The sequence below is a fragment of the Echinops telfairi genome, unplaced genomic scaffold, assembly GCF_000313985.2.
Source record: "Echinops telfairi isolate 266 unplaced genomic scaffold, ASM31398v2 ScPeMD7_70;HRSCAF=299, whole genome shotgun sequence".
Classification (NCBI taxonomy): Eukaryota; Metazoa; Chordata; class Mammalia; order Afrosoricida; family Tenrecidae; genus Echinops; species Echinops telfairi.
The window spans coordinates 657,669-671,054 of record NW_022103968.1 but is presented as its reverse complement, the minus strand read 5'-3'; the positions used below and the strand labels follow the sequence as shown (position 1 = coordinate 671,054).

Below are 13,386 nucleotides of genomic sequence, written 5' to 3'. Positions count from 1 at the left end.
GTCGGGTCATCAAAGTGTTGGGGGGGGCTCGAGGTGTGGGAGACGGATCAGGGGCGTTGGGTCACTGCTGGAAAGGATACACTTGAAGTTGTCTGAGTCGATGATGTTGCAGTTGGGGGGCAGGATCCGTGGAATGCTTCCCTGAGGGGGGGGGAGTGTTAGAGATGGGAGACTTCTATCCACGCCCCCCAGAACCCAGGGGTCCCTCCACTTCCCTCCACTGCTGCCCTTGGCCCCCCAGCTGCACCCCCACTCCTGGCCATCCCTCCAACTGCCCCCCTAATGCGGCCCTGGGTCCCCCCAGCTGCCCCTCCTCCCCCACTGTGGTCTGGGGTCCCACTGCAGGCCACCCACCTTCCTGCCCTTCCTGCCTATGTTCCTCCTCTTGGGCTCCCCGGCTCTGCCCTCCTTCCGCGCCCCGCCCTCTGTCAGAGAGAGAAGGGGCTGACCGGTGGCTGTCCGCTGTGGGTGACGTAGGCACGTCAGCCATTCCCCAAGCGTCCAGCTTGGTCCAGGAGACTTCACACAGGTGCACCATGCGCGGCTCCCGACCACGCCACTGCCATACCCCCACCCAGGACACGGGCCAATCCAGTTGGGCCCGAGTCACATCTGTGTCCCTCCTGCACACACCCAGCCTCCTGGGCACGGACACAGCTCTGCCAGCGTCCTGTCCTGTCCATGGTGACAGCCGCCGTCTCTGGACCTGTGTTTCTCCCTGGCTTGTTTCCCTCTCAGTAAGAGTCACAGTCCCCTGCTTCTCTGAACTCCTGCTGGTCATTGTTTATTGGGTGTCAGAGTCTGTATATTTGGGGGTTAGGTATTGGGTTGCTAACCTCAAGGTCCGTGGTTCAAACCCACCAGTCACTCTGTGGAAAAAACATTAGCTCCATGGTCAGGACCGGCCAGATTGAATGGTGACCATTTTCAATCCTGAGAATGTTATGGAACCGCCTGACACTCTGGGGACTCCATTTGCTCAGGTACCCCATTCAGAAACCCTTCTGGTCATGCCAATCATTGTGGGGACCACTGTGAGTCCAGTGGGTCCCTTGTGGGCCCTGGGGGTGCTCCCGTTGGATGGGTCTTCCCTCACTGGGTGGAAACAGTGGGCTGACACCCAAAAGGTGGGCAGTTCAGTTCACCAGCCGCTCTGTCGGAGCCCCCCGGCTGCCCTGATCTGACTCCCTCTGGGTCAGCGTCCCTCACTGCAAGTGCCCATTCACAGCCTTGACCTGCCTCCCGGTGGTCCCATTGGACGGCCTGGAGCTTCGCTGGAAGGAAGCGCTTGCTTGCTGTGTTTGAACCGAGGTCCACAGCCACTGTGTCACCACACCCAGTGAGAGAACATGACCTCGTCCCCCTCCAGCTCCCCAAGCCCCCCGGCCCCAGTGGGGCCTGTCCTGGAGCATCTCGCCACCGGCCCCGCCTTTGGAGTGGCTCTGTGCAGGCAGATGGGCGGGCGCGGCCCTGGACACAGCTGAGAGCACACCTGCACAGCAGGTGTCCTGCCTGTGGCCGAGGACGCCTCTGAGAGCTGAGACTCCTGGCCACCACACACATACTTAAGCTGTGTTCCAACTCCGGCTCCACGTGGACAAGGGGCTCTCACCTGTCCCCTCCTGGTGCAGGCGGTTCATTAGCATCTGGAGAGAGAAGTCCCGAGACACAGAGGACACTGCCCCCTCGTCGAACATGGACAGGCCTTCCAAGGGCAGGTCCAGGAGGGGCCGGTCCACAACCAGGATGACGTTGTCTGCAGCCTCAGGTGTGACTGTAGCAGTGGCTGAAATGGCAGCTTGGCATTGAACTCTCAAGGCTCTGTGCGGAGGTGTACACGTGCACACAACACATGCACACACCTGGTACACAAGTGTGCACTTGCACAAAAGTGTACACAGGACACATAGAAGCCCTCACATGCATGTACACTGCACATACATGCACACACACAAGTACACACGACAGACACATGCATGCATGTAAATATACACATGAACACTGCACACATGTGCACGTTTGCAAAAGTGCATGACCAACACACGAATGTATATACGCACACACCGCATGTGTGCACACACAACAATGCACATAATACATGTATGTATGTACAAACGCACACATGTAAAAGTGCACCCACAACATGCATACATGTCTGTACACACATGTATACCACACACAAGTGCCTGCACTGCATGCACAACACAAGCATGCATACATACACATTGTACACATGGGTATATACGATGAATGACACACAAACATGCATGTAAACCCATGCATGCACATATACACATGTGCACACTAATATACATGGCAGGCACACTCATGCACACAAATATACTGAGGGGGATTAGCACGGAAAACCTATGAGCTGCAGTAGTAGCAGCAGCACATAGACATTCATGTATACACACACGCATGCATACACACACATCTGTCAGACTCATGCTGGGGCGGCTTGCATGTTGCTGTGGTGCAGGAAGCCACACCACCTATTTCACATCCCAGCAGGGTCACCCATTGGGTGCAGGTTCCAGCAGAGCTTCTAGAATCAGACAGACTAGAAAGATGAACAATCTGCCTCAGGGGGATTAGCCTGGAAAACCTACGTGCAGCAGCAGCAGCAGCACCTGGTCAGGTAGAGGCTGGTAGAGGACCCCGTCTGGTCGGAAGACACCCAAAAAGTGACTGAGGATGAGTGGCCTCCTCCTCATAGAGCTGGTCTTTGTGGCATGTGTGCAGCAAATGCTCGGCCCTCATGTGCTGGCGGGACACGGGCTCAATGAGAAGCAACTGCGGCTAACACCTAAGACTGACCAGAACATGGACTTTACAAACAGGAACTTAGGGAAAATGGAAGCGGTCAAGAATGAAACGGAATGCAACATGACCGATGCCGTAGGCACGGTGGGCTGGGATGGACTGGTACTGCGTTCTGCCCACTTCACTGTGCTGAGAGTGACATCACACACCCCATCACAGAGAGCACAAAGCAGTCCAAGCCCCACCCTGAAGTCCGATGCTGCGAGAACATCCACACGCCCACAGGAAGTCTAATGAGCTGTTCAAATTACACACAACCACTGAACCTAAAGCCCACGGCCACTGAGTCGATTCTGACTCCTTGTGACCCTCCAGGACAGGTGGCAACTGTCCCGTCCCTGGAGGTGTCCTGGGCTGTGAATCTTTATGGGAACAGACAGCCTCATCTTTCTCCCATGGAGTGAGTGGTGGGTTTGAACTTCTGACCTCGTGGTTAGCAGCCCAACATGTAACCCACAACACCACCAGAGCTCCTACCACTAAAGCTAGTAATGAAGACACTGAAGAACTCCACCAATGTCTTCCATGTGAAATCGATCAAACATGCTGCCAAGATCCATTGATAAACATTGGTGATTGGAATGAGTATGCTGGAAACAAGAGCAGTACACAGAAACCGTGGTCCTGATGGGAGAAACAAGCAAGGCTGGCAACGACAGTGAGTGGAATTTTTGCAAGACAGACCTTTGACGACAGACCTGGTAGACCTCGCCTGATGGAGTAAAATTGACTGCATCTGTGAGAAGAGATGAAGGAGAAGCTTCACAGCACCAGCCGAGACAAGGCAGGGGCTGACTGTGGAACAGGCCCACCCAGGTGGAAGCTGGAGAAAATTAAGCAAGTTCATGAGGACCAAAATATAGCCTTCAGTCTGTCCTACCTGCATTGAGAGATGGTCTCAAGAAAAGATTTAACACACTGAGCATGAGTGGTGGGAGACCCGAGGAGCCGCGGGAGGCCAAGAACATCACCCACGAAGAAAGCAAGAGTCGTGGGAAAGACTGGAAGGACAGGCACAGTGCCCACCAGCAGAGACTCTGGAACACGGCAGCAAGGAGGGCGTCGACAGGCTGAACAGAAACCGTCAGCGGGCAGCTGGAGAAGCCAGCGCCCAAGAATGAAATGTGCAGGAATCCAGAATGAGGAAACCTCAAGGAAGCACATGCTCCCCATGTCTGAGGCTGAATGAGCCCCAGAAAAAATTCAAGGCCCGAGTTTCAGCATTCAAAGATTCTGCGGGCAGGAAGCACCCAAAGACAATAGGAGCATACACAGAGTCACCACATGGAGAAGAGCGAGCCGACTTTCTGCTCTTCCAGGAGCAGCAGAGGAGCAAGGATGCCGGAGGGTGAAGTTTCTAGAAGCTTCCTCGTCTATGTACGCCAAGAAATCTGGAAGACAGATACTTGCCCAGCAGCCTGGAAGAGACCCATGCTTGTACTCCTTCCAGAGGAAGGTGACCCAGCAGACTGCTCAGACTAAAGGCCATTCTCATTGAAACCATGCACGAGTAAGGTTTTTCTGAAGGTCATCTTGCAACGGTTGCAGCAGAACATTGACAGGAGCTGCCAGGAAGCCAGCTCCAACAGACAGCACGGCAGGAGGGATATTGCTGGATCTTGACCGAAAGCAGAGAACACCAGAAGGATGCTTACTTGTGTCTTACTGACTGCGCAAAGGCGGTCAACTGGATGGATCATGGACAAGTACGGATGGCCTTGAGGACAGGGGTTACAGAAGGCTGTGTGTTCTCCTTCAGAACCTGCACATGGATCTCAAGGCAGCTGTGCAGACAGAACAAGGGCGTAGTTTAAAGTCTGGAAAGGTGCGAGTCAGGGTTGCATCCTGTCACCAAACGTTTTCAGTCGTGCACTAAGCCAGTGATCCTAGAAGCCGGATTAGGCAAAGAAGAAGGGGGTTTCAGGACTGGAGAAGACTTATCCAGAACTGTGATGGGCAGATGACACAAGCTTGCTTGCTGAAAGTGAGGAGGATTTGAAGCACTTGCTGATCAAAATCAAAGACTGGAGCCTTCAGTGTTGATTGCAACCAATGTAAAGAAAACAAAACCCTCACAGCAGGACCGACAAACAACATCGTGATGGATGGACAAAAGATTGACATTGTCAAGGATTTCATTTTACACACTGTGCTGGGTAAGTCTCTCTAAAGTGTTAAAGAGCCAAGATGTCATTTTGAGGACCATGGTGCTTGTGTTTTCTAATGTCTCGTGTGCACGTGACAGCCGGGCGCTGAGTGCGGCAGGCCTCCGAAAAACTGGTGAATCGGAGTTCGTGGTGAGGAGTACTGAGCGCGCGCACTGGGGCTGCCAGAAGAAGAAATGAATCTGCTTTGACAGAAGTACAGCCACCCTACTCCTTCCACCCGAGGATGGACCAATTGTGTCAGATTGTGGACATGTCACCGGGAGAGGCAGCCCTGCAGAAGGACACCGTGCTTGGTACAGTGGAGGGGAAGATCTTCTATGAGACCGGCTGACGGATGGCGTAGGACTGGGCAGTGTTTGACTCAGTTGTTCACGGGAACTGACTTGAGAGCACCTGACAACAGCAGCAGCCTGTACGCACATGCACACATGTAAGCACACACACATGCGTGCATTCAAATACACACCGTGACTGCACACAAAGCACATGCATGTACACACGAGTGCAGGCAGAGATGCACACTCGTACATACACGCACGGGCACACACATGCATGGACACACGTGGGTGCGCACACATGCACATGTACACACATGAACAGATATGCATGCGCACACATGTGCAGGCACACACAAATTCACACACACATACACACACATGCCTCAAGCAGCCTCTTTAGCAGAGCAGGGAGTCACCCCCACCCTCCAGGGTCCTGTGAGCACCTCAGGGGGAGGGGCGGGTCCTGGCTGCTGCTGAGGGGCTCTGCTGGGTGGGGTGGGGTACTCGCCACCACTCACCTGGAGGCACAGACACCTTCCTTTCCTTGTCCTTATCCTTGCCCTTGGGCTTCCCAGGCTCCGTCATGGGCATGGGGACCTGTGTTCTGAAATTCAGGGCACATGGGTGGCTTTCCAGGGCCACATGTTCACTGAGAACACACACCGTGGCCTGTGCGCATGTCACCCTCCTCCTCTCCTGCTCCCAGGATCCTCAGACGGGCCCCGCACCCCCACAGGGCCAGAGAGAAAGTGCCGGGGTAGGGGCGACTCCCACTGACGGACTGACCAGAGTGGGTCTGACCTCAGCAGAGTGGGCCTGCACTGCTCAGGCTCACCGCCAGTCCTGTGGGCGGGCACCGAGGCTCGAGCATCCCCACCTGCACCTACCTGGCTTCGGGACACACCATCAGTGGGAACAATGGCTTCAGGTACTCCTCCAGGGGCATCAGGATTTCACCGAAGTCCTGCAGGTAATTCTCATCCTGGGAGTTATGCGTTGTGCCCAGTATCTGTCACCATCAGAAAGCACCAGGAGGGAGGACCTCATAAAAGCCCGGGTGCGGGTCCCCCGCCCTGTCCCGTCTGGCCGAGAGACTGCCCTGGCAAACAGCCTGAGGTGTCCCGGATTCGGCTCGGGCTGCAGGACGCGGGTGCAGCGCCCCAGGCCGCTCACCGAGTCATTGCCCAGGACCTTTTCCTCAATGTAGGTCTCCACCAGCGGCTGCTCCCGGAACTGCTGAATGCTGGCCAGCAGGTTCGCAAGGACACTGGGGTCCACAGTCACCCGAGCCACCCTGCAGCAGCCTGCAGGGAGGAAGAGCCCGAGCCTGCAGCAGCCACAGCCTGCCCTCAGCCACAGGTCAGTGCCTGGCACACAACGGGGGCCTCGTGAGAGGCGGGTGGATGCTGTGAGGTCTGGATGTGAGGGGCGTGGACGCTGTGACGTCTGTACACCGAGGGTCAAGAGTGTTGACAGGCAGTTGGCCGGCACAGGATTGCAGGGGGATGGGTGGGGGCGGCCTAGGAAGGCAGTCCTGGGATCTCCCACCAGCAAAGACCCACAGGTCAGCCCCACCCGTCAGGGCCAGGCGTACTCAGGGCCCAGCCTCACATGGGGTCCCTGCCGCAGCAGGGCGCATCTGGGGCCCAGGAGCTCACAGGGAGCCATGGCAGGCGCCTGGCTCCTCCTGGGCTTGGGGGTCTCAGTGAAACCGCCAAGAGGTGCACTTCCGGCAGCAGCTTCCCAGGAGCTGGGGTGCTGCCCACCCTGCACAGCCCCACCCCTTGTCCAGGACATGCCCAGCCCCACACGGCTCCACCACTCAGCCCAGGACACGCCCAGCCTGCCAAATCCTCAAGGCCTGCACCCTGTGGGTGGGAGGGCCCTGGTGGCTCCAGAGAACGATTCCATCCTGGGCTCTGGCGGGTTAGAATGGTGGAAGAGGCCAAGGGCAGGACCCCCCCACTCCCACTTTGACTCCTGGCTGCCCTGAAACTTGCCCTGCCTGCCCCCCATCCCCACCCCTGGGCTGACCCAGCGCTGGGACTCACCACCCACCGCAACCTGCTTTCCTTTGGGTGCAGAGACCAGCTTGGGCTTCTCGAACACTGCGCCATAGAGACGGGACCTGTGGGAGGAGCCGCACGTGGTCACCCCCGACACGGCCCTCGGGGGACACCAGGCCCCTGCCAATGCAGTCCTGGCCCTACAGCAATGGCGCCCACAGCACCACTACACGGCCATCCTTGACTGGCCTCGGGGGCCCTGCGCCTGAGAGAAGGGCATTAGGGCCATGCCCCAGCCCCTTCCTCTGACCGGTCGTGGGAGCTAGGAGAGGGTCCTGGTGCCCACGTCCTCATCTCAGCCTGCGCAGCACTCTGCCAGCGGGACCCTGCTGGGGGTGGGGCTGCTCTGGGAGCTCCGACTCACGGTCCGTTTCCCTGGCTCCCAGCTCCCACCACCAGCCCCCTTGCCCCTGGCTGCATCTGCTGCAGGCAAGGGAGTGGATGTCCTTGCAGGACAGAGTAGCAGCCCGCTGGGCTCCCGAGGCTGTCCATCTTTACAGGGGCAGAGAGCCCGACCTTCCTCCCGCAGAGCGGCCAGCTGGGAGCTCCAACTGTGGGCGCCTTCTGTGGGTAAAGAGCATGGGTTGGGCCGGACGCACCTGTCTTGCGAATAGTGCAGAAAGAGGACCCGGAACGTGGGAGGGACCTCGCTCAGGAGGTTGAAATGCTGCTCGGTCACCCCGAGGTTCTGCCAAGCCTGGGTGGTCACAAAGAGCGAGCAGACTTCAGGCCGAGCGAAGCCCCATGTCCTTGTCACGCGAGGTGGCTTAGCCTGGGTTTCAATAGGCAGTGCTTTGGCCCAGACTCCTCAGAAGGGCAGGGGCTGTGGGCGTGAGCTCTTCCCAGCACTGGGTTGAGGGCGAGCATGGACCTTCTGCTGTGAGCCCTCCAGGGGCCTCAGCCGCCACAGCTGTGAATGCTGGTGCCCACAGGAACCCAATCTGAAGTAGGGCCAGAACATTATCTAGTCCCACCCCTGTGGGCACAGTCCTGCACACCACACATGCTCACGCGGACACATGACACTGTAGGTATGCACACACACACACAAACGTGCGCACAGACACTTGTATACAGCAGGCACCCTGCACCACAAATAAACCCACATGGAAAAACGTGTGTGCACACAGACACATACATACAGCTGACGTGCCTGCACACACGTGTGCAAACATGCACACATGTTCACGTACAGACATGGCACTGACAATGTACATGTAGTCACACTCACCAGGACATTTGCACATAAAGACACATGTGGGAAACAGAAAGATTTCTCCCAAGTCCTCTCCCCCAAATAGATGTTAGACTTAGGACACTGCTCGCAGCTAGTGGTAAATGATTGTCAAGTTACCTCCCTGAAGGCAGTCAGCTGCCAGACTGCTATCTGGTCCCACCACAGGGAGGCCCCATTCCCTGCATTACTTCTCTCTAAAGGCTTGCAGCCATTAGTCTGGTCCCTGTAGGTGGGGTTCACACCCTACTGATAATGGTTTCTATGGAGAGCCAGAGAACAGGTCAAACCTGCTCAGTGACATCCAATGTTGGGCTGCCATCCTGAATCTGGGATCCGCCCTTCTTGTCACATATATATCCCCAATCCCTCCTCTTCCTATTGCATGTATATCCCTAGATGGTCCCCTTCTCATTGCTGTACTACCTATAGTATAACCCCTGCCTGTGACATATGTCTTTACCTGTAATTAGGGGGTTTGTAAGCCCTCCAAAGGTATATAGGCCTGGGACAGCAATAAAGATCTCTCTTGGCCTCTCTCCACTCCCCCATCCTCTCTCCCTCGGTCCTCGCTCCCCTGTTCCCTTTCCCCTTGTCCTCCTTCCCCTCCCTCTCTCTCTATGTGGACCACCATGTGGGGCTGAGGTGAGCATGCTACCATGAAATGTGTCTGATTCCATTATTTAATTCTCTTCTCTTTCTCATGCTATGACTTGGCTGTAATCTTTACTTATTATCGCTGTACAATTGTGCCTATCTGACCCATGATGATGTGTTAGGGTGGGTATCCTGACCGACACGCACGCATGCATACATGCAGACGGATGTCACACAACATATGTGTGCACATGCACACATGTGCACAGCCACACATATGTGCACAAGATCTGTGTGTGCACATGTACGTGCAGCTATACATGGACACACACATGTAGGCCTGTGTGCGCATGCAGATACGTATGCACACCTTCAGACACAAGTCATTGCAGGTATGCACGCACATGCACACAGAAACATGCATGCATGCACCAAGCACACGCAGTGCACACACACAGACATAATACAAACATGCAGGCATGCGTGCACACAACACACATGCATAGGCAGGTACCAACATACACAAACCCATGTGCACACACGCAGGCTTCGGTGCCAGCCGTTGCAAGCTGACTCCCCTCACAGCCCCTCCCAGCGGGCCGCCCTTTCCTTGACCCCAGGAAGCCCAAGCCTTGAGGGGTGCCAGCAGTGGGCTCCCCAGCTCCCCTCTTTGGGACTGAAACTGGCAGGAAGTCTGGCTCGCAGCAGCCGCCCCACCCCGCTTGTCCCTCACCTTGGAGATGGTGGCCAGGCCTTGCTCCACACTGGCGCACAGGTCAGTGGCCGCCCTGCCCTGGGCCCTCAGCCGGACCTGCAGCTGCAGCAAGGCTGCCAGCTGGGAGCTGCTGGTGCTGGTTGTGGCGGCGCCCAGGACCTTCCGCATCATCTCTGAGGCCGAGCAGCTCTGAAAGAGACCACGCTGGGGACAGGAGCTAGTCGCACAGGGCCCCCAGGCGGGGAGTCCCCGTCCAAAGGCACGGGCTGCCACATTCCTTGTCCTCAGGGACCAGGGACAGGGGTCCCGGGGGGCTGAGTGTGGGGGCGTACCTGAGACAGAGCCAGGAACTGGAGGCTGGTGGCCGGGTCCAGGGTGCCTGCACACTCCACCAGCTCCAGGCTGGCGGCGGCAGCCACGTCCAGGGTCCCTGTGCCCAGTGAGGCCTGCAGGGCCTGCAGCAGCACCTCAGAGGCCTGGGCCAAGTACTGCTGTGCCAGCACGGTCCTCTTCTGGGGGTGGGAGGGGGAGGAAGGGGTGTCAGTCTGGGTGGCACCCCAGGCCGGGCAGCAGGAAGGGGGTGGCTACCTTCAACTGAGCGCCTTTCTTGCTGGGGTCCTTGGGCAGCACCCGGTCGGCTGGCAGAGGCCTGCTGTCGGCACTCTCCTCCTCGGCCTCCGTGGACTTGAGACTGCTGGGCTTGGGCTCCACCTGGGGGCCGCGGGGGGTGGGTCTACAGGTGCCCACCCCCACACCAAGAACGCCCCTGGAAGGAGGGGCAGATACCCTGGGCCAGATGGGTCACTGCTGCAGGACTCCAACCAGCTGCACCCGCCTCTATGCCAGGGTGGTGGTGGGGGGGGACTCCACTCTACTCCTACCCAGGTGTGTGAGCCCCTCTACCTTCCAGCAGAGCCTTTGTTCAGGTCGCCTGGCCCGCTGCCCTCCACCCGGACTGTCACTGCCCACACACGCTGCCCAGATGGGGCACAGGCCCCACCACCCATAGTGCTGCGTGTGCGCAGCTGGGGCTGGCATGGGAGCAGGTCCCTGGATGAAGCCCTGTGGCTTAGACCGGCTGACCCACCACAACCAATGGACACTGTTGTCCCTTGGGGTCCAGCCATCTCCGGGGGCGGGCTGATGCCTTGGGTGGTCTGCTGGGGTGGGTGAGTCAAGGCCCCAAGGACTTGGGGTGTGTGGGTTTCACCAGGTCTTGGGGACACTCCACTTACAACCACCTCAAAGTCCTGGTGAGGACGGGGGTATCAGAATGACTGTTGGGGTCTGTGACTTGGTGTGGGTGTGCTTGCCCTGTCCTCTGACCCCTCTTGTGACACCCCCCGCCCCCCGCTCTCGCATCTGCCCTCACAAGTTTGTCTTAGCGACCTGTGACCCCTGTTCTGCTTGCCCGGCTGAGGGCCAGGCCATCCCCCACCCACCATAGGGCACTGTCTCTTGATACATACTCCACACTCCAGATCTCAGCCTACAGCTCAGCTGAGGAGCACAAGTGGGCACCCGACCCCATCATCACATACCAGGAGGCTCTCGTCCCAGTAGACGGCAGGGGACACAGGGCTGGCATTTGCAGCCAGAAGGCGCAGGGCCCTCCCCGTCAGGCCCAGCATGCGCGCACGTCTCTCGGTGCGGCTGGTGCAAAAGGACTGCAGGCTGTTGAGCTGGGCCAGCACGGTATGGGCCAGGGTCCGTTTCAGCAGGAACCATTGCTCAGAGACACAGACCACACCACTGTCACCACCCGGATGGCACCGGGCACCACACCACCCCAAGTGCACCTCCCGGAACCCCTCTGCTTTGCCAGGGACCCACCCAAACCTGACAAGCTGATACACACAGGCCACCAAGTTCAAGTCCAGGACCATCTCTGGCCCATTGATGTCACACTAATCGCATTCGTGCCTCATGAGATCTAAGAAAACAGCCAAACTAGAAGACTGTATTTCCTTCTAAAAGAGGCTAGTTTGAAAATTCAGCTTGTCTTTTTAAAAAAAAAAAAGATAACTGATTGAGATCTTTCATGGATGGCCAGTGCAGGCCAGGCAGACGCTGACCCAGGAAGGCAGGCTATGGAAGCACCTGGGGGGGAAGCTGCTAAGGAGACCCCCATTTTATTGCCCAGTTAAGTCCCCTCCAAGGATCAGCTCCAAAGACAGGCAGGGGTCAGCCTCTCATGGCCAACAGCCAATCCTCTCAGCTGAACGCCTTCCCCGGCCTGCTAGGTGCCCACAGGCTGCTGGAAACTGGTGGCTGGTGACCAGCAATGGATTCCTGCCCACCCCCACCCCCAGTGCTAATCTGCTTGCTGTAAGGTGCCCAGTGAGGAAAGAGCTGCCCCCGACCCGGGCAGTGTCAGCACCAGGCAGCTGGCCCGCTGGGCCTGGCGTGGGTGGAGGTGGGTGGAGGTGCTCCAAGCGGCAGAGGCCGGCCGGCGGCAGTGGGACTCACCAGGCCGGTGGAGGTGTAGTCCTTCGTGCTGTGCAGGTAGTCGGCCAGAAGCCTGTCCAAGGAGCCCTGCTCCAGGCTCTGCTGCAGGCTCTTCTCCCAGATGAGCCAGAGCATGTCCAGAGCCCCTTCTGCCAGGGAGAGCTTGAGCTGCGCCAGCCTCCTCACCAGGGGCGTGCTGGAGCTCTGCAGCGGAAACGGCCAGGCGCGAGGTCAGGCGCGAGGTCATGCGCGAGCCCACGCCCAGGGCTCTTCAAAGCAACACCACTGAGGCGCATCCGCGGGCGGCGAGCGCACACTCGGCTGTGCTAACTGTGCTAACTCTGACACTTGCACACACCAACAAACGCACGTTGTCGCTCCGTGTCTGAGGTGCGATGCTTTGCCAAGCTCACGGTCGCAGGGGCATTGTCTTAGGTGCCCTCTGGCAGTTTGATGGCTCAGGTCTCTGACCCATCGTGAGCAGGTGTTTGGCATGTGACCCAAGGTAGGCACCGAAGTTCAGTTCTTTTTTTAAAAATATATATCAAAATGCCACAGTCTCTTTTATGCATGTTACAATGACATGAGGACTCGTCATGTGTACAGAACAGCAATGATCTCGTTGGCAGAGCCAGTTTGTGCAAGTGCCGTGATCATTTGCCTCCGTATCTGGGTGGACGAAGAAAAGGACAGGACTGAATGGAGGAAGTTAGGCAGGCTTTGCTATCAAATGTGCCTTCCGGGGCCTTCCTTCACGGAGTGAGGACTCACATTTCGGTGGGGGTTCGGTGCTGTTGGGGTGGCTCTGACGCACAGCCCCCTTCTGCACAAAGAACAGAGCACTCACTGCCGGGCCCCTCTCACCGTTGCTGTGTGAGCACATTGTTTCAGCCGTCACTCACTCCGTCTCCAGGATGGGTTTCTTCTTCTTGTTTTAAACATTGTTTTATCAGGGGCTCATACAACTCTTATCACAACCCACACACACATCAATTGTGTAAAGCACATTTGCACATTCATTGCCCTCATCATTCCCAAAACATTTGCTCTCCAC

The 13,386-nt window shown here is 57.4% G+C and overlaps 1 protein-coding gene across 1 annotated transcript in view; it reads right to left on the bottom strand.

Annotated features, from left to right (window-relative positions):
- CFAP46 (cilia and flagella associated protein 46) overlaps window positions 1-13,386 on the bottom strand; it is a 60,268-nt gene that overhangs the window by 3,245 nt on the left and 43,637 nt on the right. Inside the window, exons 41-53 of the mRNA XM_045291371.1 lie at window positions 12,354-12,536; window positions 11,426-11,614; window positions 10,473-10,595; window positions 10,217-10,396; window positions 9,903-10,073; window positions 7,938-8,035; window positions 7,324-7,400; window positions 6,446-6,576; window positions 6,160-6,281; window positions 5,791-5,876; window positions 1,613-1,786; window positions 355-425; window positions 74-141 (exon numbers count right to left, since the gene is read on the bottom strand). Coding sequence (XP_045147306.1) covers window positions 74-141; window positions 355-425; window positions 1,613-1,786; window positions 5,791-5,876; window positions 6,160-6,281; window positions 6,446-6,576; window positions 7,324-7,400; window positions 7,938-8,035; window positions 9,903-10,073; window positions 10,217-10,396; window positions 10,473-10,595; window positions 11,426-11,614; window positions 12,354-12,536 — 1,673 coding nt within the window. The remainder of the gene's footprint in view (window positions 1-73; window positions 142-354; window positions 426-1,612; window positions 1,787-5,790; window positions 5,877-6,159; window positions 6,282-6,445; window positions 6,577-7,323; window positions 7,401-7,937; window positions 8,036-9,902; window positions 10,074-10,216; window positions 10,397-10,472; window positions 10,596-11,425; window positions 11,615-12,353; window positions 12,537-13,386) is intronic.